This window comes from Ammodytes marinus (genome assembly GCF_949987685.1).
Source record: "Ammodytes marinus genome assembly, chromosome: 2".
Lineage (NCBI taxonomy): Eukaryota > Metazoa > Chordata > Actinopteri > Uranoscopiformes > Ammodytidae > Ammodytes > Ammodytes marinus.
In genome coordinates, this window is record NC_137231.1 from 21,886,679 (window position 1) to 21,914,543 (window position 27,865).

A 27,865-nucleotide genomic window follows, 5' to 3' on the forward strand; every position below is an offset into this window, starting at 1 on the left:
GGCAGCAGTAATGTGTCGTGTGCTGTGCGAAGAGTGCAAGCTGACAGCCATTATGTCCACCCTGCCTGGCTTTTAGAAAGTCTCGGCCTTGCGCTCTTTGATGCCTGTTGTATCCATTTTTCTGCCCACTGACAGCACATACACACTTGTCCACTCACACGCCCACTTTGAGTGTTACGTGAGCATTCATACGCACACCGAGCTGCTTCAATTGGCAGACACACAAGTACTGTACCTGTATATGCATTTTGTGTATAAAAGTGCTGCAACGTCTGTGACTTTTTTTCTTGGTGTGAATTTGTGAGTAAACATTGTCACTTGTCTTGCCATGAAATATGTGTGTGTGTGTTAAGAATCAGTGGTTTCTCTGCTTTCTCAACACCCAGAGTTTTGTTTAGAGTAACAGATCAGTTATAAGCCAACTTTAACCTGGATTGTACGTCCCAATGCACAACAGTTGTGTTGTGCTGCTAGAAGATGCTGACCACAGTAGTTTACAGTGACCAGGCCCCTCTTGCGATTCGCACTGCTCCAAAAGTCCTCCAAGCGAAAGTAAGAAAAGGAGAAATAAGGAGAAAAATGTCTCTCAGCCTGTGAGTAAAAAACAAATAATTGAACAACTTAGCTACTATGTGGATGCATCGCAAATTAGTTTCTTTTTATTGATTTTTTTTACTATATTTAAATATATATCCACAATAGACAAATTTCTGGATTTCTTTGGATGGAAAAAAAAAAGATTGATACTTGAAGTATTTAGCCTTTAAGTCCAATGTAATTTGTTGTTTGTGTTGAATGAAAACAAATGGATTTGTGAGGACCTTGAGCATTTCTTAAGTGAAACCACAAACGTAAAAAAAAAACTACTTTGAATGGTACTCCATCTGCCTACTAGACCAGATTTGGAAAGAGAAACAAAAAAAGCAAGCAAGGACAGGTGGAGTGAGTGCTTAAAGCAACATGTCAGAGAATCCAAGGACGGGTGCCTTCAGAATCGCTCATGGAACTATCTATTGCACATTATTATTATTTAAGACTTTCCCCCCCCCCTTTTCGACCAAATTCAATACGACTTTATCCATCTCTGTAAAGACAATTGTTACAATTACAGCAGCTCATCGCCCATCATTTAGAAGAAAAACATGAACAGTATGCAATATTGAACAGTAATGTTATCTGCAATTCCTAATACTTACAATAATAGAATCAAAAAAAACAAGATAACGTTTAAAAGAGATACACATGGTAGTGAGGCCATAGAAAAGCATAAAAGCACTCACTTGATTTTGTCACTGATAATCTTCTTTATGGACTTATAATTTTTGATGCTCATGTCATTCAGTATGTGGGTGTAGTCCACTGTTGTTTCTGTGTGGTATACGTTCGTCTTTGTGTGACTTGCTTTGTTCCCTTCTTTTATGTGAATCTGTTTGTAAAAAACCTCTGTGAGGGTGCGGTGGCGTTTTGTAAAGCCTTCCCTCCCTGTCTCCTCTTCCTCTCTGTACTGTGCAGGTGAGGGAGATGCTGAAGAGGCGTGACTCCAATGGAGCGAGGATGTTAACACTGATCACAGAGCAGTTTTATGGCAGACCCTCGGCTGGCACTGTGGAGACAGCAGGGCACCACCATGACCGACAAGTACAGACAGCTCTGGGACGAGCTAGGTGAGAACAATACACACACACGCAACACACACACACACACACACACACACACACACACACACACACACACACACACACACACACACACACACACACACACACACACCACACACACACAGAAGGTGGGCGATCGAACGATAGACAAAGGCACACACACACATCTTTTCTTTTTTTAAATCCCCCGTTTCTTTATTTGTCCTTTTGTGTCCAAGAAAGCCCACACAGACACACACCACACACACACACACACACACACACACACACACACACACACACACACACACACACACACACACACACACACACACACACACACAACACACACACACACACACCACCATCATCATCATCATCACTGACAGCGCAGTCTCCCTCTCACAGTGAATGTGAGTTTGGCAGCCCAGCTCAGGCTCAGAGTGCCTTTTGTAAATTACTAGTCATTTAACGCAGCACATTGCGCCTCATCGAAACCCTCAAATATGACGACCCCCTGTAACACTTAAAGCGCCTCGCATTATGTATTTACTTGATGTGACAGAGTGCTGTTCGCCGGGCGTGCAGTCATGTAGTTCTTTTGACAGAATGTACTGTACCTACAGCGAAAACACCTCCTCGCAAAACCGCAAAAAACCAACAAGCCTGTCACCGGGACAGCAAGTCGTGTTTCCTGTCTTTGTTGTTTTCCTCTAATGTCTCGGTTGATGCTGCTGCTGCTGCTGCTGTTGACGATGATGTTTCGTTTTTCTTCCCTTTGGTTTTCGCTCTGCACTCTGCGAGGACAGCGCAGTGATCTCATCTGTTTCAATCCCACGTATTTTTGGAAGTGTGCGCGCGGCCTCTTTGAAGTCCACACTTCAAAAAACCCTTCTTTCCCAAGTCCTTATCACTCCCCCTGATGTGTGGTGAATGCTGCCTCTTGGCGCCTCTCCCCCCCTCTCTCTCTACCTCTCTCTCTCTCTCTAGCTCTTTCTCTCTCTCTCTCTTTTGTCTTCCTCCTCTTTGAGCCACAGCTACTTCTCTCTCCTCCAGACACAAAGCCATGCCTCATTCACTTGTCCTCACCCATGTCTCCTTGTCCAAATCATCTCCACTCCCATTTCATTTTTGATTCCCTCCCCCCCTTTTTCCTGCTCCCTCTCTGTTCCTCACCTTTTGTATTCTTTTTCTGTCTTTATGGTCTGTCTCTGTCCTCGTCTACGTCCTTTCTTCCGAACGCTCTCTGCCTTTGCACACATGCGTGCATACAGCACGTCAGAGACACACTCACACACACACACACACACACACACACACACACACACACACACACACACACACACACACACACACACACACACACACACACACACACACACACACATACACACCCACACGTACACACATATATACATATACATAGAGTCTACATATCTCCGGCAGTCTTGAGAATATAAAATCCCTGAATGTGCTTGCATCCCAAGAGACGTAGCCACTTTTCATATTCTGTTTGTTCCAATTTACTCCAAAATGATGTGTGTGCAGTCAGCGTTGCCTCGGGACTAGTTAAGTTCTTTGTTTTCACAGACTTTTGTATTCCGGCGCAAGATGGCGGAGGCATACACAGTGCGCTCTAAAAGAAAAAAGAAACGATGTTATGAATCGTGCACCTCTTTGAAAACTGCCTCCAGCTTTCAGCCTTGCGTGATAACTGTGTTTAGTATTTTAGATTTTTTTTTTAAACCTCCAAAGACACATACCTTTCCTGCTTTGTATGACTCATCATTGTTTATGTCATTGTCACAAACTGGGAAGTAGGGCAAGCCACTGTACTTTTTTACAATTGTTTGTGTGTGTGTGTGTGTGTGTGTGTCTCCAGGTGCCCTGTGGATGTGCATCGTACTGAACCCCCACTGCAAAGCGGAGCAGAAGTCATCATGGTTGCGCCAGCTGCGCAGATGGAACAGCGTGGACGTCTGCCCTTGGGAGGACGGTAACCACGGCAACGAGCTGCCAAACCTCACCCACTCACTGCCTCAGGGTGCCCATGGCAACCAAGGTCAGTGATTGACAAGTTCATGTCCGTCAATACCATGTTTACGTTGTTATAACGCGTCCCGCAGTTGTAAAGGCGAGAGGTGTTAGCAGTACACCGTGGCGTGTAAACATCAGTAGTAGGGTTGCAAAATTCCGGGAATTTTCAAAGTTGGAAACTTTCCAAGGGAATTAACGGGAATTTTGGGAATTAATGGGAATTAACGGGAATAAACCAAAAATTTAACAAATTTAAGGTTTGACCTTAACAGTGATTTTAAATATAGTTGGGGGAAATGTATATTTAGCATATTCTTGACTAAATAAACCAGCTTTCATGCTTTCACACTTGAGAATATGTGCTTTTCCTCAATCACATGCACACAGCACACTGCTTACTGCAGGGGTATTGAGGCCACGCCCCCTACATGCACTGTGCATTCCTCCATCACATGCACAGATGATTTCTAGAACCCTGGAGCATTGAGGCTACATTAAGCCCAGAGCACAAGACTTTTGAAGACACACATTTGAACATTTGAACTACATTTAAGTTTGAATATGATAGTCCATTAAATTTCCCCCAATTTCAAGTCAATTCCCAAAAATCGAATATTCCCAAAATTCCTGAGCGAAAGTTCCCATGGAAAGTTTCCGGAAAGTTTCCGGTAATTTACCGGAAACTTTCCACCCCTTTGCAACCCTAATCAGTAGTAACGCCTCTGTTTCACGGAGCGCTAGTGTTCATCTGCGATGCATCATTCTGCGAGGGTTTGTTGTTCTTTTGCTTCACTAAACCTGATCAAAAACAATCAACCTGTTGGAGGTGAATGTTCCGTGTCAATGCCCGTTCACTCTCAAAGCTTTAACGTTGTTTATCTGAACAAAAATAAATGTCTCTCTTCCTTAAAACACCACAGCAGATTTGTGTTCACTGTACTGTAGAACTCAATAAGCTGCCAATCTTGTAGGAGATGGTTATGTTTGTTTATGGTAATTGTTCTAAAAGACTCCCAAGCGTTAACATTAAAACGTTATTAATAGATTATAAAATCTCTGGCATTTAAGACAAAAAAAAAGCAACCAATTGACCATGCGTGTGGGCCTTACTTACCTGCCTTTGTCTCACCGCATGACGGTGATTGAACATTATAAACCCTCATTCCCTCACCTTTCTTGTCGTGCAGAGATGCGGCCCCACAGGACTGTGTTCACACGGGCCATTGAGGCCTGTGACCTGCACTGGCAGGACCGACACCTCCAGCACATTATCGCCAGTGACCTCTATGCCAACTACTGTTACCATGACAACCAGGAGGGCTCCCTCTTTGACTCACGCGGCTGGCCCATGTGGCATGGTGAGTCTGTGTGTGTACGTAGGCGTAGATGTGGGCGCATGTGTGATTAGCTACCGGTATGTACTGTATGTACTGTGTGTATGAGGTAAATGTGTACTGAGAATACACGGTAGCCAATGAAAGAATACTGGTGTGTTGAAACTTTGGCCTGGTCCTCAGAACATGTCCCAACGGCCTGTGCCAGGGTGGATGCCCTGCGCTCGCACGGTTACCCGAGAGAAGCCCTCCGATTGGCCATCGCCGTGGTGAACACGTTACGGCGGCAACAGCAGAGGCAACTGGAACACTTCCGTCGACACAAGAAAGGTGAAGCATCTTTTTTGTTTAGTGTTTATTGTCAGAATACAATTTTGCCAGAAAGCCATTCTAACAAATACACTTTATTATAGATAATAAAACACCTCCTCCATCCCATACATTTACAGTATATCTTCACACCATTATAAAAATCCTTCTGTTGTGAAGCTTCTTTTAAAGTCATTTATTTTTGGAGGCTGGATTAATTCATTGCAAATAGCAAACAGAAAATATGCCGTTAAGTTCCTGAAGTAACCTCTTCCCCTTAAAAAGTACAATTGCAACATTGCACCGTGAGTGTTTTTTACCTTGGAGATAGGCGAGATTGCCATAATTAAGTGATTATTCAATGACCTCTTGTTTACTTTTTCAGTATTTTTTTCTGTATGTGTTTGCTGTTTGTGTTTCTTGTCCTGTCCACAGTTTACAGAAATACAAAGTTTCAACAATAAAAAAGTACAATTGCCATTTTATTTTTCATTCATTAAGAACTGTCTGTTAAGTAAAGGTGATTGAGTAATTCTGGATATTGGACATCCTCCCTCTGTCCACGCTTTCTGCTAACTGTACCTTTTGCATTTTCTCTGTCTTTTTCTCAGAGGTCCTCCATAAAGGCCATACCTCCATAACCAACATGGAGGGCTGGGTGGGTCACCCCCTGGATCCCATTGGGACCCTTTTCAGCACCCTGACCGAGTCGGGACGGATCGGAGAGGAGGGCTCCAACACCTGCTTAGACCTCTCAGGTACTGCTGACTTACAGACTTCTCAAAAAAAACATATACCCACACATTAACCTAAGAATAACACTGGTTATATGGTAGAATATGTGCATTCAAAGCCATGAACACATCCAATAGGATCACATTCTTTGTTTTGTGCATGCATTATTACTACCTCATGCTTGTACTTTATGATTTGCGTACAATTTATGCTGTAGAATAACATGCTGTATACATGGCTAACATATCACATACTTATACAAAACAATACTCTCTCATTAGACAAAATGAACAGGGCTGTAATCATGAAAGCACAGACATTTGTATATTTATACGTATTGTATTTCTCAGCATGCTGTGAGTTATTCCCAGGGGTTGATCTTTAATACGGGACGACAAAGTGCATGATTTATACTGGCATCCCTACTTTGTTGACTACATTAAAGTCATTTTTTTTATGTATGTAACTGCATAATAAGATGTATTGTTCAGGTCTTTCATATTCCCCGAGTTCCATTTGATAGCAGATTTTTGAAAACATACTCTTTAAGTGCAGATTCAACGTAGGTCTCTTTGTCTTATCTTATGCTTCCTCTAATGTTTTTTCAATTCGCCTCTCCCACGCTTCTCTATCGCTCGGGTCCCTCGATGCCTCCTCTGCTCTCAGAAATATCCCTATCCTCTGAGGTAGAGGAGTGAGCAGAGGAATGCTCCCGAGGCCCTGAATCTGATCTTTATTTTGGACGGTTCAGACCTCCACTGTGTGACTGACACAGTGGTTTTCCATAGGAGACGCCGGGCTCAACTAGTGTCCAAAGCCTCCGAGAATAACACAGACATTGGCTAGCACTTTATGCCAACTCAGTTCCCTTTCTCCTCATCTCACTCAGGCTAACACTCCCATTGACTACAAGTGTTTGAGCTAAGCTAATTGGCGACAAGGGACCTTTGCCCATGTCCCATTCAAAAAATGCATTCAAAAAATGTTTAACTATTCCTTTGATACCCTTGTTTCTCCTCTTCTAACTCTGGCTCCTTTTTTTCTCCTCCCCCTTTCATATCTTATAGACTGCTCCAGCGTGGTCAGCCGAGCGGACCTCCAGCGAATGCCCGTGCAGCGGTTGCTAGGGGACGGGGAGTCCTACATGGCGCTGGCGGTGGAGACGGCACTGGTAGGCCTGGGCCAGCAGCGGGTGATGCCAGACGGGCTGTATGCTCAGGAGAAGGTGTGTCGCAACGAAGAGCAGCTATTGGCCAAGCTGCAGGAAGTGGAACTGGACGACTCCCTGGTCAAAATCTTCCGTAAACAGGCCGTCTTTCTGCTGGAGGGTGAGACGAGCGCACGGATTATAGTTTGTCCCCGTATTTAGTGTACCCTTCATCTCACAGCTAGGCTACACGCATACAGACAGACACGCACACATATGTAGACGCACCTCTTTTCTTTCTTTCTTTCTTTCTTTCTTTCTTTCTTTCTTTCTTTCTTTCTTTCTTTCTTTCTTTCTTTCTTTCTTTCTTTCTTTCTTTCTTTCTTTCTTTCTTTCTTTCTTTCTTTCTTTCTTTCCTCCCTCTCCCTCCCACGCAACAAGAAACCTACACATTCTTGCTTGAACAGGGGGAAAAAACACATTGGACTCTTGTCTCACTATATTTATTATCCTTTTCATTTTGTGGTGCAAATAGAGGCTGAGCTGCCCAGGGCCAGACCAAAATGAGATCTTTACACAGTAACACCAGGGGTATTGTGTCAGCAGCACACATATGCGTGCACACACACACACACACACACGCACACACACAACTGAGGAATGAGGTTTGGTTATGGAGAAGGGAGGAGGAGGAGGAGAAGAAGAAGGAGGAGGATAAGGATAAGGGGGGTGTGGTAATGGCACATCCTGACCCAGCCAACCCCAGTCAAACTCCTCTTGGGTCCCCACCCTAAACCCCAGCCCTGCCCGGGCCGCGGGGGCGACCACCCACCTCTGGCTCCGTTTGCTAATACAGCGCCAGGCTCCGAGGCCTCAGCAGGGTCCCTGGAGGCTGGTGCTGCCGCGCCACTGTGTGATGTGGTCTGTGGCTTAGGAGCCTGTTGGGGTTTAAAATAACCCACCAGAGACCAGAGGAAGTGCAGGCAGAGAATGGGGAGGGGGCGGGGGAGGGGGAGAGCGTGAGGCCAAGTGTGCACACACGACCATATGGTTTTTCGACGTCACAGTTTGTTTTAATGCCACGTGGCTTTGCCTTCTTTCCCAGGAGGGAGGGATATAGACCAGACAGCTCAGTCCCCAGTGTACCATAGAAAGTATACTCAATATACATTAAAATGAAAACTCACTTGTTATTGTTATATTTATATACCACACCAACACATTTATTGAAATGACAGGTACTTGTTTTTTCCAGTGCATTTCTTCCACCTTCTTCTTCTGTCACTAATAACAGACCCTCCTTTTTTTTCTTCTTCTTTTTTTCCGAGCAGCTGGTCCGTACTCCGGCCTTGGAGAGATCGTCCACAGAGAGAGTGTTCCCATGCACACCTTTGCCCGCTATCTCTTCACATCTCTCCTACCTCATGACGCTGAACTGGCGTACAAAATTGCACTGAGAGCCATGCGGTAGGTCTCTTTTGTGTGTGTGTGCACCTTTTGTGTGTCGCTGTAATCATGTCAAAGCCTCGTAAATAAAAATTTGGTTGATTCGTATTTGTAAGACCTAAATGCTGATCTTCGCATTTAAAAAAAACTGGAGCCTTTAAAAAAATTACAATGGGAAAACTCTTAAATATAGGGCGCCCATTTAGAAACTATTCCGTTTCTTCTGAAGCTGGGACTAAAGCCCCAGACTTATTGTAATCATCTGGCCGTAAATAAACTCCATCACTTGCTCAGTAACTTTTGCAGATTGCAGTCAAGCACACTGCATTCAGATACGTCCAGATTCCTAACTCTAAAACATTACAAAGTAGGAATCTGTCCCTGATATTTACAGAATTTTGCATCCATCCTGAATCATTCTGTCTGTGTTTTTTTTATGTGTGCTTGTGTGCCTGTGTTGAGTTAGGAGGGGGGTGGGTTGTATGTCCTTTTTGTGGGTCTGACTGTGTGCTTTTCCATGTGATCTCTCTATATTAAGCTCCTGTGTGTATTCATCTGTGGACAATGTGTACATGTGTACGTGTGTTAATCAGTCTGCGCTGCTGTGTTTTGATGTTTTGACTAGTGGGAGCTGGATCAGTGAATATTAATTACATTAATGAGAGTGTAATTAGTGTGGCTGTAATGAGGAAGAAACACACACACACACACACACACACACACGTGCGCACATGCAGGGCCAACAGGGAGAGGGCATTGTGGGAAGGATGTTTGTTGTGTTTCTTCTAAGCGAGGCCTCTCAGTCCATCACTGAGAACTGGCAAATGATTACTGAATGAATGAGACTTTTTTTTGCTGGTTTTTACCATCATGTGTGTGTTGTCCATTTGTTGAGCCGTTTTCTCCCCCGGCTGTGACACATCATTCACAACTCTCCTCCGGTTAACCAGTTAGGGGGGCGTCAGGAATTGAAATAACATGCTGCTCACCAAAACCAAAACCAACACGGTTTGAGGGGCTGTGTGGTTTCAAGGTTGCAAATCCGACCGCTCAGTGTCCCCCCCTGGCCTCTAAACCCACGTCCCAAACCTGTTTTTTTTCCCTGAGTCAGCCACTCCCCTCCCTCCCTTTGCTACCTCCCTACACCTTCCCCGATTCCGTCCTCCCTCCTGTGGTGTGAAACTGGCGATTTAGAATAATATGGCCACTTATGGGTGCTCCTGGGAGCCAGGGGTGTCTGCTCAGCACATAATGAATGTGTGTAATGTAGCGTAATGTAATATGATAGCGTATACCTCCCCGCTCCCACATGACGGGCGGACAGTTAAATATAGAGAAGGAAGGTAAAGGAACCGGGGCTATTTTAATGGACCCATTATAACACTATCATTGATATAACAAAGAGAATCTCGCTCTCTTGCTCATTTACACACACACACACACACACACACACACACACACACACACACACACACATACCTTTTCACTTTCTACTTGCTTTCTCTATTTGTCTTGTTCTTCACAGTGGCTCTTGAACAAGTTTTTTATGCGGTGAAGTGAGGTGAAGTGAAAATCTCCTGTATGTGCACTTGTCCATGGAGGCAGAGTGTTTTAGAATGTGTGTGTGTGTGTGTGTTTTTAAGCACTTTGCGAGAGGTTAATTAAAGTGTGTTGTGGCTGCATATGCTGTGCGATGGCTTGGTGTGAGCAAAAAACCGAGGAGCATGCCTACTGGTCCACGGGGCTGCCCAGTATTTGACTGGAACCACAGAAGAAGAATAAGTTGAAGCTTCTGCCTCTCCAGAGACTGTTGCTTATTGCAGCACTTTGGCCTTAGAGACGAATTCCAGCAACCCCTTATTTCTATGAGACACAAGTCTTCCATTGCCAAAGTGTGTAACGCCAAATATCTTTTTGCCTAAGTGTCTAAATCCACCTGAACAATTCCCCGCAACTTCTGAGATGGAGCAAATCCTACAAGCCCCTGGTGCTCATAATAGCACTAGTTGGACCATCTTTATAAATGTACTGAGGTCAAGCTAAAACATTTTGCAGTGTTTCCTATGCTACTGCAACATTGATATTTTTATATATTTTCACCTGACAGGGAAGACATTTCAGTGAGGCTAGAAAACTAGGCTTTTTTCAACCAAGGCAGACGTCATTGCCAGCATCCGGGTTGCACTTTAAGAGGAGTGAACAAGACCCTGTATTTGGGTTCACGTATGGCTTGATCTCCCCTTGTCAGCCATCGCAAAGGTTTCCAACTTCTGGCTCTTGTGTATAGATGTGGAGAGTGGAGGTCTTGATAGATGCGAGCCTGATGGATGATGAAAGTGAAGGGTGTTTACAGTCAGAGGGGGAAAGGAGCGCGAGGTAGCGAGGTCAGTAGTCATGGTGACGCTGACCAGAGACCCACAGGGGCCTCAGGATTTAAGTCCAAATCTGGCTGGACTGCTTTTTATCAACGTCTCGTTTCTTTCTACTTCCTGCGTTTTGCATGTGTGGAAATGAACAAAAGAGTAGATTTTTAGGGGGGGATATGTCTCCCTCAATATTTAGAATAGGTACTTCCTTGTGATTGTGCCCTAAACTTTGGGTTCCAATCATTTAAAGGTGCAGTGTGTAATATGACATCATCAAGTAAGTTCTAGAAAGTTCTAGAATGCAACACTCCCTGGGTAACCCCACCCCTTTTGAATAATAACAGAAGCTACAGTGGCCTTCAAGGACAAGAACAATTCAAAATTTTCAACAATGCACCTGATGATATTCCAACTATGACACTTCCAAAATGGCGGTGACAAGGCCTTGGTCCAAAGTATGGAGAAATATGGAGATATATGAGACCCTTTCTAAGGAAAAAAATAATAATTCTAAAAAAAAAATCAGCTATTATGCACTAAATTAAACGTACTTATGGATATTATAATTATTTTCTACAAAATCTGCTAGGAAATAAAACCCAAAATTCTACACACTGCAGGTTTAACAAGGTCTTGTTCTCTTATAGATTTCTTGTTGAGATGGAAATGATTCCTCGAAAAAAAATTCCATTATATTTTTTTCCCCCGGGGATCCTGCATTTTGTCTTTTCCTTTTACAAAAATAAAGACAGTTACACCAGAGATTTATGCAAAAAAAGTCACAAATTGGTGCATAAAAAATTCACCAGCCTGCAGGGAGTTTCATTTAATTTAACTTTAATTTATACTTGAGAGATCTATTGAGGGGTGACCCTCATTTACAATGATGTTGAGCCAAACAAATGCAAAGCAAAAACAACAATACATACACAATATGCAATGCAAATACACAACAACTGATAAAGAGACGAAATAATTTAAACATTTGCTGTTTGACACTCAAAACGTAATGTGTCCCCCTCAATCTTGAACCGCAAACTACGCCCAACGGAACCCGATGTGGTGATATGAGATTCAGTGTCTATGTACTCCACAAATAATCCTCCCAATTTGTCGTTCCTAAATCTCACATTACCCGACTGTGTCCGATATTTATTGGATGGCGTTTGTCTTCCTTGGTTCCACTCAGACTCGCTCCTTGAGTATTTCTGGCGTGATAACTACCTCTGTGGCCCTTTTAGAGGTGACAGGGTGCTACAGTGCCACAGGATGCGTTTGACACCAGAGCCCAGCCAAGCAGCCACCCACCCTCTCACAGCATTATGCAGGGATTGATTGCCTCTTTCAGCTCACTCTGTTGCTGTTTTATATGTCATTGATAATACACGTTTGTATCCAGCCAGTGGCAGTACCGTGCTGTAAGGAAATATGCCTTTAATTTGACGTATTTAGCACACTTGAGTTGAGAGTCTGTAGTGTAGTGCTATTGCATTGAGAAGATGATGGTTTTATAGGCAGCCTTCACCGTTTCGCAGGCTACTGTATATATATATATATATATATATATATATATATATATATATATATATATATATATATATATATATATATATATATTTTTTTTACATGTTGTTTCCCATGAAACAATAGCCCAGTATGGATTTTTCTCCCAACATTTGGAGGAGGTTCTTTTTCAGCAGGCCAGTCCTCTTCAAGCTCCTATCCAATGGAGGCCTCTGGGTCTCTGGTGAAAAACCAAACAAAGACAGGAATGTTGATGAGGCCTCCATCTTTACCCAGGGCCCTTTTTTCTCAGCTTTTTTTTTTGCTTTGCTACACCCCAGGAATCTTCCAGAAGGCCCCAGTGTGGTGGAAGCTTTTAGCAGCTCTTTAGATGTGTGTGGAGTGAATCCGGCTGTTGCTAGGGCTTCTATACTTTCTCCATTTTACACCAAGTGTTGGTGTTCACACTTTGCACGCACTTCCACAGTTTTTTTAGTTGTTTTTTTGTCACCTTCTCTCTCCGAGACACAGGCCTCGTCTGTGCCCTCTTGGGCAAAAGAAAAGTGACGAAGAGGCTGTTTCTTTTTTTTCCACCCTCACTCAGGTGGCAACAGTATCACATGCACTTTGCTCTGAAATTGAAACTGGCATTTAGTATCAGATCGCTTTTACTGGGCTGCTTTGATGTTTTCTCAAAAGGGCAGGTGTGTGTGTGTGTGTGTGTGTGTGTGTGTGTGTGTGTGTGTGTGTGTGTGTGTGTGTGTGTGTGTGTGTGTGTGTGTGTGTGTGTGTGTGTGTGTGTGTGTGTGTGTGTGTGTGTGTGTGTGTGTGTGTGTGTGTGTGTGTGTGTGTGTGTGTGTGTGTGTGTGTGTGTGTGTGTGTGTCTATCTGAGTGTGCGTGCATGCATCCGTGCGCCCCTGTGTGTGCTGGCTCTTCTCATTCATGTGTGTCGGTATTTGTTTGATGTGTGTCCAGCCTTACGGGGCTGGAAGGTGAATTCCTTAATTTCCCCGTGGACTCAATTAGCTTTGTGATTGGCTGAGGGAAGGCCAGGTTGTGCTGTCTTCTGAAGGAAAGAAGACCTTTGAAACTGAGGTGGGCACGGAGGGAAGAGAAGTGAAGCAGAATAGTAGATGAGCTGGCCACACTGGTAATAGGTGGTTGTGCTCGCTGGTGCTGGAGAAAGACTTGGGCCCCTGTCGGTATTATTATAATGAGAGAAGAGAGAAACTGGCGAAGCTCCTCTATCCACTAGCAGGTGTTGCTGTGGCTCTGACTTCATTATGACCAATTAGAGTGAAGGAAAATACTAATTATACCTTGGTTTCTTGGTGATTAAATACTAGGTTGGAAGTAAATTGCAGGGATAGACTAACTGTAATCCCCCTGTGATCCCCAAAGTCGTTTTCATTTTGAAGTCCCTTTTTCAGATCGTCATAATGAAGACTCTTCTGTCTGTACAGTACTTCTGTCTGTCTGTCTGTCTGTCTGTCTGTCTGTCTGTCTGTCTGCTTGAGATTCTGATGATTCCTGGATATTTGGTGTCTCTCTGCCTGTCTCTCTGTGATTAACATTCTCTGCATTCCATTGCCACTAGTAGCTGCTGTTTATAACAGAAGTTAATGGGGATCTTAATAAACAAAACTAAACTTTCATAATTATCCCAAGATTATTCTTTTTCATACCGTTTTTAATGTTCATTTAAAACAGATGATTATTTGAACTGTTCTAAAAAACATTATTTCATTTCATATTTAATGTATTTAAATGTATGTGATTTTTCTCAGTTTTTTTCACACTGATCTAATTCCTTGCATATGTTTTTTTTTCCTGTCAGGTTGCCTGTGTTGGAGTCGACGGCCTCTTCCGGTGACCTGTCCCGCCCGCACCACATAGTGTCTGTGGTGCCCAACCGCTACCCACGCTGGTTCACCCTGAGCCACATAGAGTCTCAGCAGTGTGAGCTGGCCTCCACCATGCTCACGGCTGCCAAAGGTGCAAACATATTTTTTTACACAATGCAAACAGTAACAGACTCAAAACACACGCGGTAGGCAGAGAGACATTATGCTTTTAACTTCCTGCATTAGCCACATACAAATACAGTATGTACAAACCAGTGCACCACAGTCATCTCTATCCGTGTTTTAAAGCATCCCTGCCTTTGTTTGAATACCCTTTCCCAGGTGACAGTCGGAGGCTAGAAACAGTCCTAGAGTCCATCCAGAAAAACATCCACTCCTCGTCTCACATCTTCAAACTGGCACAAGACGCCTTCAAGATCGCCACTCTGATGGACAGCCTGCCTGACATCACACTTCTCAAAGTCTCTCTGGAGCTGGGACTGCAGGTACGCAAGCAGACATGTGCACATCTGACAACAAAACCCAAACTAATTCCCACAACGTCTCTCTGTAAAAAGTGATCAGTATGATAATATTAAAACTGCTCATATCAAGTCCTTATAAAGTCACAGTCTCTCATTTGAACAGCTGTAAAAGTCCTTTGGAGTCTTGAATTCTTACCCTGACAATGAATGTTTTTCTGTATTGAAATGCCTGTTAATAGTTTTACAGAAAAGTTTACAGCTTTTTAGGAGGAAATCTACTGTAAAGGCCGGAATAGTTCAGTTGCATTTGTGACTAGCTCATTTTGTTTCAAAAATTGTCATTATCAGACAGGCTTAAAGCTTTCACTTCATTGTTTAGTTTTTTTTCAACGTCATAGGAAAAAACATTGTTAGGCAAAGTGTGTCCTTGCATACAAAATATATTTAGATTTTACATTGTGTAAAGGTTGATTGTGTTATTGGATTTTGAAAAAAGGTGGTTGGAAGCTTTGTTAAATTGTTAAATAATTTCTTTCTTGACATTTGTCAAGGCAGCCTGCTGCTTCTGTAAAACATGATGGTCTTGGACGTACCACAGTCCCAAAACATTCCATTATCGATGTATTTACTTTGAAGGTTTGCTTGAGGGTTTTTTAAGGGCTTCTCGTACTCATAGCAGCTGTGTCCCTCGGCCAGTTTCAAAATACAAATACGAAAGAAGCTTCAAGTTTGGTGCACTCTTTTCTTTCCCATCTCCCTCAGGTGATGAGAATAACGCTGTCCACATTAAACTGGAGGAGGAGAGAGATGGTGCGGTGGTTAGTCACATGTGCAACTGAAGTGGGTAAGTGACCCTGGTTTCATTGTTTATTTTACGTTTATTTGTTTTCGAGATGCACTTCATCTGATCCTTCAGTCTTCGAACTTTCTCTTCATTCTATCCTGTTGCTGTCTCCTCCAGGTGTGTACGCACTTGATAGCATCATGCAGAGCTGGTTCACCCTCTTCACCCCCACAGAAGCCACCAGCATCGTGGCCACCACCGTCATGTCCAACAGCACTATCGTTCGCCTGCACCTGGACTGCCACCAGCAGGAGAACCTGGCCTCGTCCGCCCGCACCCTGGCCCTGCAGTGTGCCATGAAGGACCCCCAGAACTGCGCCCTCTCGGCCCTCACCCTCTGTGAAAAGGACCACATTGCCTTCGAGACAGCCTACCAGATTGTACTGGACGCGGCGGCGACGGGGATGAGCTACACGCAGCTGTTCACCATAGCGCGCTACATGGAGCACCGCGGCTACCCCATGAGGGCGTACAAGCTAGCGACGTTAGCCATGGCCCACCTGAACCTCAGTTACAACCAGGACACGCACCCAGCCATCAACGACGTGCTGTGGGCCTGCGCGCTCAGCCACTCGCTGGGGAAGAACGAGCTGGCGGCCGTCATCCCCCTGGTGGTGAAGAGCGTGAAGTGCGCCACCGTGCTGTCGGACATTTTGCGGCGGTGCACGCTGACCACGCCGGGCATGGTGTCGGCGCTGCACAGCCGCAGGAACTCTGGGAAGCTGATGTCGCTGGACAAGGCGCCGCTCAGGCAGCTGCTGGACGCGACCATTGGGGCTTACATCAACACCACGCACTCTCGACTCACACACATTAGCCCGCGCCACTACAGCGAGTTCATCGAGTTCTTGGGCAAGGCCCGGGAGACCTTCATGATGGCTCACGACGGACACATTCAGTTCACCCAGTTCATAGACAACCTGAAACAGATCTACAAGGGCAAAAAGAAACTTATGATGCTGGTGAGGGAGAGGTTCGGCTGAGGGTGGAGGCTGGGGGTGGGGAGGGGTCGCCAAAAGCCCCTCCACCCCCCCCTTCTCCTCCCACCATTCTAGTACTTTTCTATTAACTTGAGTCTGCCTTTTGAACTTCTTTTGGACTTCTGAAATAGACAAACTAAAAAGAGGGATGTGACAAAAAAGAGAAAGGAAAAAAAATCAACAGAGCCACACGCGGTATTATTGTTCTTGCTGTTGTTGTTATTGTTATAAACATTATTACTATTATTATTATTAATAATATTATTACTACTATGTGTACAGAAGTGTTTTTATTTTTCAGAAGAGAGGAAATTTGTCATGTCTGTTGTGAATGTCTGTGTGTGTTTCTCTACATGTGTGCGAGAGGAAAACGAAAAGTCTAACGGCTTTCTTTCGTTTTGGTTCCTTTTTATTTTTATGATTTTACAAGCATATTTTTCCCCTTTTTTCAGTGCGTATTAAGTTATCTGTTGCCAAGTGGCTGAAGCCCCGTCTACAATAGCACTCATGTGAGAAAGAAACTAAACAAAACAAAAAAAAAAAGAAGAAGACGAAGAAAACAACGTCTCGGCATCCTCAAAGAGAAACTAAGGCTTTAAATCCACACAGAGCACCTCCCCTCTGTCCAGGGCCCCTCAGCGTTTGGGGGTGCTGGACAGCACTGCACAGCTTAGCTTAGCTCGACTCGGCTCGGCACAGCTTGGGTTTTAGCACTGACAGAAAAAAGCCGCCATCAGCATTTCTTTGGACACAGCAGTAGTAGCAGCAGCAGCAGCAGCACTTGAGCAGCCATTAGTTTTCTCTGGGTCCCAGGCATTAGCTCTCACCACACGCAACAATGCTCTTAGCTAACTCTTGTTATTGATATTGTCGGAATCCTTCCCCCCCCCCCAAACTACATAATAGTGAGTACCTGTTTTAGGCCAGAGGACAGTCTGCAGGCGCTACAGTGATGGCACATTAGACAAAGACGATGAGTATAACCGTTGCATTCATGTAACGTAGTACAGCAGCTGTGATTTTTTTCCTTTTTTAACCGGCCTAAGTTGGACTGAATAACCCTTAACAGCCATGTTTTTCCAGTTGAAGTGTAAACACCCAGAGGGAGACGACTACCTCATGAAACGGTAATGAACCTGCCCCCATTGTTGTTTTTTTCTCTCTTTTCACCATAATCCATCATCTACGATAGCAGACAGTGTTAATCGAACAGGAGATTCACTAGTGAGACCAAGGTTATTTGGGAGCTGTGGAGTCAGTTTTCCCGTGCTCGGCTCTGCTGTACTGTCACTGCCTAACCCCAGCATCGGTACTTAACAAAGATTTGGCTCCAACACACTCAGAAGACAGTGTCAGTCAGTATGTCAGTCAGTCCCCCCATCCCCCACCTTCTCATCTCCATAGCCAACCATATCGTACGGTATTTTCAGACTAGGCCAGTGTCATTTCCCTCTGTGCATGTGAATCATGGAAAAATTAGACTTTCTACTGTTATAGTTCATTGTATGGAACCTCCAGTAATTGTCAACCAGAACGTTCTCAGGGATTTCTCTAACACAGAAAAAAAAAAAAAAAAAAAAAAGGCGGAGCAAATGAACGACTGACTACAGGAAAGAAGACAAAAAACACGACACAACATGAGCATTTATTGTACTCTGTATATATGCCATAGTATATGTCTGAATATGGAGGATCTGAAAGTATATGTTAACTAATTTATACAGAGTATTCTATGTAATGTGAAATACTTGAAGCCGCTGTAGTTTGCTCTCTTTCTCTCGCTCTCCTTCTCTCTTTTGTCTTCTTTTTTTCTTTCTTTCTTTTACTCTCTCTGTCTCTTTTTATTGAAAACGGAACATATCAGAAAGGACTAGACTGACCTTGTTAACGGCTTTTTTGGACTCACAGGGGCCTCATGTGTTCATACTTGAGACGCTGGAACTGCTGCAGGTTGAGTCGAATTGCGGTGGCGGTGAAGAAAAAAACAAAACAATAACACATTGCTGTTCATTCCTGCTGGCTAAAGCATAGAAAAAAGGGGGACAGAGGTAGACTACTCCAGGCCATTGGTCGAAAAAAAACAAAAAAAAACAACGTTCAAAAACATAATACGGGATTTCATGAAGTACTTAATTATGCATGTAAGCTGTTGCACTAGCCTAGTTTTCCATAGGATCCTATGGGGGAAACAACTATAATAAAAAAATTTTGCTTTACACAAGAGCTGGTTGGAGATGAATCCGGTTAAAAGCGGCTAACATAAAAACAAATGAAAGTCTCCTCAGTTCTCCCTTTCATTCAGCGCAGACTTTCCAGTGTCTCCTCTGCAATGTTCAGCTGTCCTGTCATTACTTGCCTTTGTACCTTTCTTTATACGTCTGATTTTTATTTCATTTCTCTCCCTGTGCATATTTTTTCTATCATGTGTTCGTCGAAGATAATAAAGCAGCCTTTTCTCTTGCCTTGTCTTAACGCTTTAAAGTAACCAAACAGGAGATCTATCTAACAACCAAACGCGTTCTAAGAGGTGAGAGACAACCCACCTTGGTCCCAGCTTTAGTGTCCTTAATTAGTAAGTGAATGGCTGTGTAACTCATGCTTTAACAAAGCAATTCCTCACGTGTGTTTGGTGATTTTAAAAAAAAAATACGTTGTCCAGTGTCTCTTGTTCTCTTCGGAAACGGTTTCCTCTGAGTCTTTCTAGCTGTTTTTATTTTTTCGTTTTTTTATTTTTTTTTGTGTAGGAATCTTCTGTTCTACCCATTTTATTTATTACAATGACCCATGTATACATGCTTATGAAATTAAGATTTGATACACCGATATCAATTTATTTATGTAACTAAATCACTGTTTTATAATCTTGTTAATGAGTCAATAATTGATTTTTTTTTGTTTTTTTGTTTTAATAAAAGTTAGTTTTTTGAAATGTACATTTATGTCCTATGCATTTTATTTTTTTTGCATTCCTGATACCGGAAACTTCCTTTTTTTTGTGTCAGAAAGTATGTGACGGATTGTTATGGGACGTGGACAGAGAGCTTGAAGGTGTTTCGTTGGTCTATGTATTCGCTGAGCATTGATCATAGGGGACGCTTCAGATCTCCGTCAAACAGCCCGGTGTCAGAAAGAGGCAGGGAGGGATCACTCTCGCTGGCAGCAGCTTTCACGCTGTCATCTCGGGGCGCGCTGACGAGGAATATGGAATGCATCAATTGATATTCCCATGGTCTTTGTAGCTTCTGTCAGGCAACCAGGCTCAGCCAACCACAATAACCTGTTTACATGCATCGAACACTGACAGTGGTGCCACAGGATGACTAAATCAGTGTGTGTATGTAGTTTGTCAGGTATGTGTGTGTGTTTCTACAGAGATGTTTTTATGTGTGTGTGTGTGTGTGTGTGTGTGTGTGTGTGTGTGTGTGTGTGTGTGTGTGTGTGTGTGTGTGTGTGTGTGTGTGTGTGTGTGTGTGTGTGTGTGTGTGTGTGTGTGTGTGTGTGTGTGTGTGTGTGTGTGTGTGTGTGTGTGTGTGTGTGTGTGTGTGTGTGTGTGTGTGTGTGTGTGTGTGTGTGTGTGTGTGTGTGTGTGTGAGAGAGAGAGAGAGAGAGAGAGTAAGAAGGCCTTTAGGGAGCCAATAGGAACAGGTGGTAGCTCCAGACTACAGGAGCTCCTGACAGCAGTAAGGTCCCCAGACTCCCAGCCCCTCATTAAACATTGACACAAAAACACTGCAACTGTCTGTGTGTGAACAGTAATGAAGCGCAGACAGATACACCGGTATACACACTGCAACTTAGCACAGCACGAGTTCTCAGTCCACGTCTCAGTGTGTGTGTGTGGGTTGTCCATCTGTGTGCGCTCATTAATGAGGCACATTTGTCCATAGGGGTGTCCACTTAGATATTGAGGAATTCGTCAGGTTTAGCAACAAAAGCACCCGTCTGCTGTCAGAGGCCGGACAGATCTGTCCATTTGTTATGTGATGGATGCCCGTGAGAAATAGTGTGTCAGAGCATACAATCACACATGTAATGTATGTGTGTATCCCTGCAAGTAAGCATACAATTGTGTTTGTGTGTGTGTGTGTGTGTGGTTGTGTGTCCGTGCCACTTCCTGTGTGTCTGACCTGTGCTCAGGTCCCTGCTCAGTTCCAGCTGGTAATGACGTCCCTTGGGTGCAGAGCGGTGCAGCAGCTTCCTCCGGTCTGTCTAACTGTATAGTCCTAATGACATCATGATCACACACTGGCCCCTTTCATGCCAAAAGCCCTCTTCCTCACCGTCACCATCAAAACTACCTATCTGGAGCATCCACTCTCTCTCTTTCACCGTTACACACACACACACACACACACACACACACACACACACACACACACACACACACACACACACACACAACACCATTACTTCACAACACTTCAAGGCCTTGACATTTTAATGTCGAAATGTACTTCTATTGTTTTTTTTATAGTTTTACCTAAAGAAAGTCGAAACCAAAAGCACTTCTTGTGTTTCAAATGTGCTGTGTAAGACATATGAGTACAGTGTTGGACAAATGCTGCAAAGGAAACTGCAATGTAGTACCTTATGTTTTAGCATAACATTAAAGGTGCTCCAAGGTACTTTCAGTTTTTGTTCATTCTAGCACCCCCTTTGGACAAAAGTGATAGTGTTTTTATTATGCCAGCTATAGTTCCAGTGTGAGCATACCCATGATAAAGGAGCATAAAGAAACATTTATTTGCTGTTACTTGCCATTTATGATCATCAGAGGAAAAATTAGACCGTTTCAGAAATATTTAAAAGTTCCTCGTAGCACCTTTAAAAGTTCAAATCCGCTGAAAGGGATGCTTCCATGCAGTTCTCCAGACAACAGCAGGCTCCTTGAGTTAGTTTTTTTAGCTATCAGATTCAATTGCTTTAACTTTGTTTCTTAGAAACCATGCACTCCATATGTTGCACCGTAATTCGTTCACATAGCGTTCCCCGCATGCAAACCTTGTTGGATAACACTGTTGCTCTGTTCTGCTGTTCTTCTTTGCTGGAGCATAGGTCAAGTCTGCTGCTCAGGTCCTAGCTGCCGCCACCAATATGTGGTAATGTTAAACTGCTGAATGTTTTCTTTGGTGTCTACAGACACTCTTTCTCATTAGTGATCCTACTTGTAGGTAACCAACAATGTCTATGCAGAAAATGACTTCTCTATCCCCAAAAATCACTTGATGCCATATCTGCTGTCAAAAGCGTATTCATGTAGCCTGGAAATTCAGACCTGCCGCTAGGCGCTGGCAAATTAAATTTGCTGCGCCTGTTGGTCTGGACACTCTCCATTGAAGCTCATTAAATATGTCAAGAAATCCTGAGCTACCAATCAAATCATTCTTTCTGATATGGGCGGGCCAGAGCCCTATGTATGGTGCTCAGGGGCGGACGTAACCGGATGACGACAGTGCTGTCCATGCGCCGTCGAAGCCTTGATAGTAAACATCAAAGATGGCTGCGGATATGTTGTTTGAGTTTGAGACGGCTTTGGCCTCAACCCTTTACGATTAGGAAGACGGCACTCAAATCTTTCATTAGCAAGTAAAATGAATATTCTGTTTTGCCGACTGACCACGGCAAAAGTTTAATTTAACAGTTAATCCCGCTGTTCGCTAAACGAACGGGGCTTAATACGTCACCTTGTTCATTGCTCTTATTGGTTGTAGTGCTATCCAATTGTGTGCAGTGGCATTTGAAATGCACGAGTAGGAGCTGCCCCTTGAGTTGGGAATTACTATTGATCGTGGCCAGACCCTCTATCGTTCTAGATATGGGTCTGGATTTCCATGCTAATATTCATGGTCATATCAAATGCATCTTCATCCCTTTATCACAGAAAATAAAAAGAACCTTAACAATATTTTCAGTACTTGCAGAGACTAATGCCTCGTTTCCCCCGTGTAGAGCGGGTCGGAGCGGTTAGGTCCGGTTATTTTGGCTTTCCATTTGCCAAAGTTTGGTAGGGTACGGATATAAGCGAACCGAACCGCTCTTAACCGCTCCCGTTTTCGATACTCCTGTGTTGGGGTACCAGCCGCCTGAAAGGGTGCCGAAAAGGTGGAGCTACACACTGCCGTCCATTGATTGGTCGAAATAACCATTTGCGCAGTGTGTAGACACCTCTGCAAGAGTGAAGAGAGTCTTGTGTTTTGGCGGAAAATGTGAGCGCAGCGCTGTTTATTGTGTGGTGTTTTTCCTCGCCATTAAATAAATCAGTGGGCTACACTGTGTCCCACTACTACGATGTCACGTAGCTGCCGCAGCCAGCGCTGTTAGCTCACTGTCTCTGTCTGCTTGCACCGAGCCGTCTCTGTGAAAGAAGTGACTGGCTTGACCAAGCAAAAACGAGATACCGCTGACTTGACCACAGTTGTTCCACAGCCCGATAGTTTGAACCATATTCTGGCGGCGGCTATCGCAGTCCAGCCTAAACCCCGCCCTACCAGTCAGGGTAGGGTCGACCCGCTCTACTTGGTGGAAACGAGGCATAACTAGGAAAACCCCACAGCATGCACATTTACGGAATATAAACATGCAGAGTAGCCTATTTGTTCTATCACTACAAAGGCTCTGCAAAAGGTCTGGGGCCTTTGCGGTGCATCAAGCTTTCCATCGTTAGGCCTACAGGAGAACAATAAAAGGATCATAGGCATCTGGTAGCCTGCAGCCTACCACGGGGACTGTCTTCCTTTTTTCCTCTTCTTCTTACGGAAGGCCGTCGGAGTTTGATCTCCTCTCTCTCCCCCTCCATCGGCCCTGAGGCGTCTGATTAAATGCTAATTAAAGCCGTTAGCGCCGCTATCACCGCCGCTAACTCCTCTTTCTCTGTCACGGAGATTAATGCCCCTCGTTCATCATCCCACCTCGCCCCACCACCAGCCTGAGTACCTGGCCTGCCCGGCTCCGCCAAAACCTGATCAAGTCATCAGGCCCCGAAACCACCCTCTCCTCCTCCCCCTCCTCTTCCTCCTCCTCTGCTCGCTCGAAAGATGGACGAGGGGTTTTAAATTTTAATTTGAAAATTGCCCTCAATTACTTCTGCGGCGACCACTTGCCGGAGCTTCTCGTGTGGCTGTGAGTGGGAAAGGGGTTACAGCAGCGGGTCAGTGGCCGTGATGAGCGATAAGGGGACATTAATAAGAAAGGCAGAGGTTCATTTAAAAGCAAGAGAGGACAGTGGGAGCAGCCTTCTCATTATTTAACTCCCCCAGCTTTATTTAAAGGACTTTATTTAAGGATACCAAGTTAATGTGTCCTCCAGGACAGACGGTTAAAGCGCCTGACAGAGTGAGAAAGTTACGGCCATAACTTACCCCCTGAGCACACACTGTGGTGCCATCTTTTTTTTTTTGTTCTTTTTTTTTTTTACCTCTTTTGACATTCTCTCCGAGCAGAACGAGCCTTGGAGGGACATCAAATGTTAGAACAAAGTTACACACATCATTTAATTTTATTCTTTCACCATTTCTGGCCCACAAATGTTTTATTGGTTCCAATTTCGGTAATCATTATAAGCTATTGGAAGATATTGAGCGATGTATAACCAGTCAGCCAAATGTCATTTGAACGACCACCAGACTGGGGGAAGCTGTGCCCTGGAAATGTGCAAGCTACTCTGCAGGGCCTCATCTGCTGTTTGTTTTATGCATATCATCTGAACTGAATTACACTCACACCTCTTTTTTCAAATACACCTTGCAGCGCCTTGTTGTTAGTGGAGAGGCTCAGTATAGTTTTTTTGTTTGTGTGTAGCCTTTTATAGTCTTCTGTCTGAATGTCAGCATCTACATAAGGCGAGTAAGGATTTTATTCACAGTTTTGTTGCAAATAAGTGCTAAGAGAAAACTCCCCTTTAATCTCCACACAGCGCTTTATACTTCCCAGCCCGAGTGACAAACCCTGGGCCAACGGTGCTCTCATCCAATGGTTTCCAAGGACAATTACCAAATATACAGAGAGTTTTACGCACCTGCGACCAGAACTGCTCCCACCCAAAAGTACTTTTCACTTCTCAGTGTCATTGCCAATAACGCTCTGCCGGATGCCTGTCCAAAGGCTCTAAATCTGTCTGCTGGTGTTTATAATTTCACAATGAAACACTGAGAAATGGAGGAAAAACCCACTTCACTCCCTCTTTCCTCTCCCGATATGTTTCATAGACATAAAGAACCACCATGTGACAGGACGGCGTGACTGCTTTGCTTTTTGACATTCTATATTATGGCAACGGAAGATATGCTACATACTTTGTTCGAGACGCCATAATGGAAGTTCAGCTAAAAATGACTTCATGCCAGCCTCCCACCTTCCTTCAGGGCTTGCAGAATAGCCCCTCGGAGCCAAACTGAGCTGCATATTCCAGGTATTGTGACATAAAACTGTGGCTGTGACTGAGGATTTGAGTACACTGTAGGAGTACACAACACCCTATAGTCAAGGTTAGCATGGTTTCTCAGGAAGAGATAGCTTCAACATTCCATTGCTGGTTGATTAAAAGCCTAAATGAGAAACGGCATGATGTCCCCCCTCCCTCCACTCACTCACTCCATCATCCAGTCTGCTCTTTTTTTCTCCTTCCTCTTCTTCTTTCCGGCAGCAGCAGGCACGGTGCGTCCGGCGAAAGGGAACAAAAGAAGGGGGAAGAGAGAGAGACAGGGAGAAAGAGGGATGGAGCGACAGGAAGAGGGGACAATGATACCATATATCACAGACCTTTTTTTCAGTGACATTTGTGCTCTCGGTGTGGAGAGCCACTATGAATATCAATATGAACCCATGGAGAGGAAACATGGCCCTTTTTTCCTTTTCTTTTTTTTTCCTTCTTCTTCTCACTGGCCTATTCATGCAAACAAGAAATCTATTCAAGTCAATGTAATGGCCCATCGCTGAGCCTGTGCGAGGCTGTGTGAACAGTGGCAGCCTCTGCTCCACCACGTCTTGTCTCTCTCTCTCTCTGTCTCTCTCTCTCTCTCTCTCTCTCTCTCTCTCTCTATCTGCCTCTCTCTCTCTGCCTCTCTGGTGAGTGTGGCTTGTATCGGTGAAAAACACTTTATGTCAAGTGCAACTGTGGCGAACACTACACTATGTAAATCAGATCGGATTTAAAAATGCTCGCATGAGAAGAGCTGGATGGCACCAATCAGCAGCAGCTAGGCCTATACCAACCAACCGTTTTCTGAGTATCATTTTTCCTCTCCTCCTCTCCTCTCCTCTCTCCTTTTCCTCTTCCTCTTCCTGTTCCTCTTCCTATGGTGCTTAGAGATATACAGTCAAAGGGATGCAAATCTATCCACTTCCTTCCTCCCCTCCCCCATCTGCAAACACAGATAGCCCCAGGCCAGTCCCGGGCCTTTCTATATGCAGAACCAGTGACAGGAGTTACGCATCACTCTCCCCCCGCGCCCTGTTCCCTCTCCCTAACAAGCTGGGAGCCTGGCTCTCACTAGGCTGCATGCATGAGGCTGTGTGATTGGTTTGGTACGGTAATGACAATGTGGGAATTTACTTGCCGGCTGCCTCCTCCCTTTCCTTCCCTTCCCTTCTCACCTTTTGTGTGTGTGTGTGTGTGTGTGTGTGTGTGTGTGTGTGTGTGTGTGTGTGTGTGTGTGTGTGTGTGTCATATCTGTGTGTGTGTGATTGTGGACTGTTGGCTGCAGGCTTATTACTTTAAGTTGTCTCCAGCCCCAGCGCTAATCCCCGTCTTCTTCAGGGATGGATAACAATAATACAACAAGATCCAGAGGTACTAATGAAATCCTATCAGGTTCCTGAGTCTGAATGTCAGAGACAGAGAGAGAGAGAGAGAGAGAGAGAGAGAGAGAGAGAGTCTGAGAGTGTATGAGGTATTGATTGAATGGAGAAGCAAGAGAAAGAGAGAGATAGTGAGGAAGAAGAAAGAAAGACGAGGAAGTAGTCAAGAAAAGAGAAAGATAGTTAGTGAAAAGCGAGTGAACAGACAGCTTGGGAACGAGTTTAAAAGAGGAACACAGTGAAAGTAATCAGAAAGAGACAGAGAGAGAGTGAAAGAAAAGAGGAGAGGAGAGGAGAGGAGAGGAGAGGAGAGGAGAGGAGAGGAGAGGAGAGGAGAGGAGAGGAGAGGAGAGGAGAGGAGAGGAGAGGAGAGGAGAGGAGAGGAGAGGAGAGGAGAGGAGAGGAGAGGAGAGGACTTATGCCAGAAGAAAAAGAGATTAAGAGTGGATGAGAAAGTTGGGTACAAGCGCAGGCCGAATGTTTTCTCTCCAGTGACTGAGCATGAGGAAGCTAAAACACATCAGCTCTGACTTGAATAGGTTTCAGACCCAGACCAATTCTCCCTCTGCGTCTGTGCCAGACCCACCATTCGCCCCTGGGATTGAATTAGGCCTGCCCCATTATACAGTTGCCATGGGGACCCTGACACCTCCACTGACGAAGTGAGAGCCACGCTAGGCTGAGTTGCTGATCAGAATGTGTGTGTGTGTGTGTGTGTGTGTGTGTGTGTGTGTGTGTGTGTGTGTGTGTGTGTGTGTGTAACCGTAGGTATCACTCACAAGTTATGAACAGGCTGAAATAATTGGTGCCTTTAAATAGTTTGATTTTTATTCACCAGCCCTTCCCTTTTAGGATTTAGTTTTAGTTCATGGTCAAATCGACGAACACAAATGAGTCCTGTGGGAGCCATGTAGCTGGAGAAAAAATCAACCTTTCATGAGAAAAATGGCTCTGTTTTCTGGCTTTTTGACAAGTTTTTTTTTTTAAATTAATAATCACGTTTTTCTATTGTTTATTTAGCTTAAAATAAGACAATGAACCCTGAACTATTGAGGTAAAACCTTTGTTTATTTAAAACATGCATCATCATCAAATATGGACATGGTTTTAATTGGACATCGGCAAAAAAACAAAAAACAAAGCAAAATCTCAAATAGAAATAAAGATTGTCAGCAGTAGGGTGAACACACCTATTGTTTATGTGATAAGAAAGTCATCATTTTGACAATATGGTGGTCATCCTTAATATTTATTTCTGTTACAAAATGTCCAGCAGACACAGAGCAACATTAATGTACATGTGGAGGTGTATATCGATTCACCAGACGCATGTACTGTAGGACTAATATTCACTCTTCTAGCTCTGGTCTGGTCCTCACTAACTCCTGAGGGAAATATCTGG

At 44.2% G+C, this 27,865-nt stretch overlaps 1 protein-coding gene across 1 annotated transcript; it reads left to right on the forward strand.

The window, feature by feature from the left end:
- The first annotated feature begins 1,529 nt into the window (after positions 1-1,529).
- LOC307261085 (zinc finger SWIM domain-containing protein 6) lies at positions 1,530-19,484 on the forward strand. The gene is made up of 11 exons (XM_080041526.1): positions 1,530-1,664; positions 3,520-3,699; positions 4,862-5,032; positions 5,192-5,338; positions 5,929-6,075; positions 7,120-7,380; positions 8,531-8,666; positions 14,353-14,510; positions 14,702-14,865; positions 15,607-15,688; positions 15,806-19,484. The coding sequence occupies exons 1-11, from the start codon at positions 1,583-1,585 to the stop codon at positions 16,669-16,671; spliced, it is 2,394 nt and encodes a 797-aa protein (XP_079897652.1). The 5' UTR covers positions 1,530-1,582; the 3' UTR covers positions 16,672-19,484.
- The last annotated feature ends 8,381 nt before the right edge of the window (positions 19,485-27,865 follow it).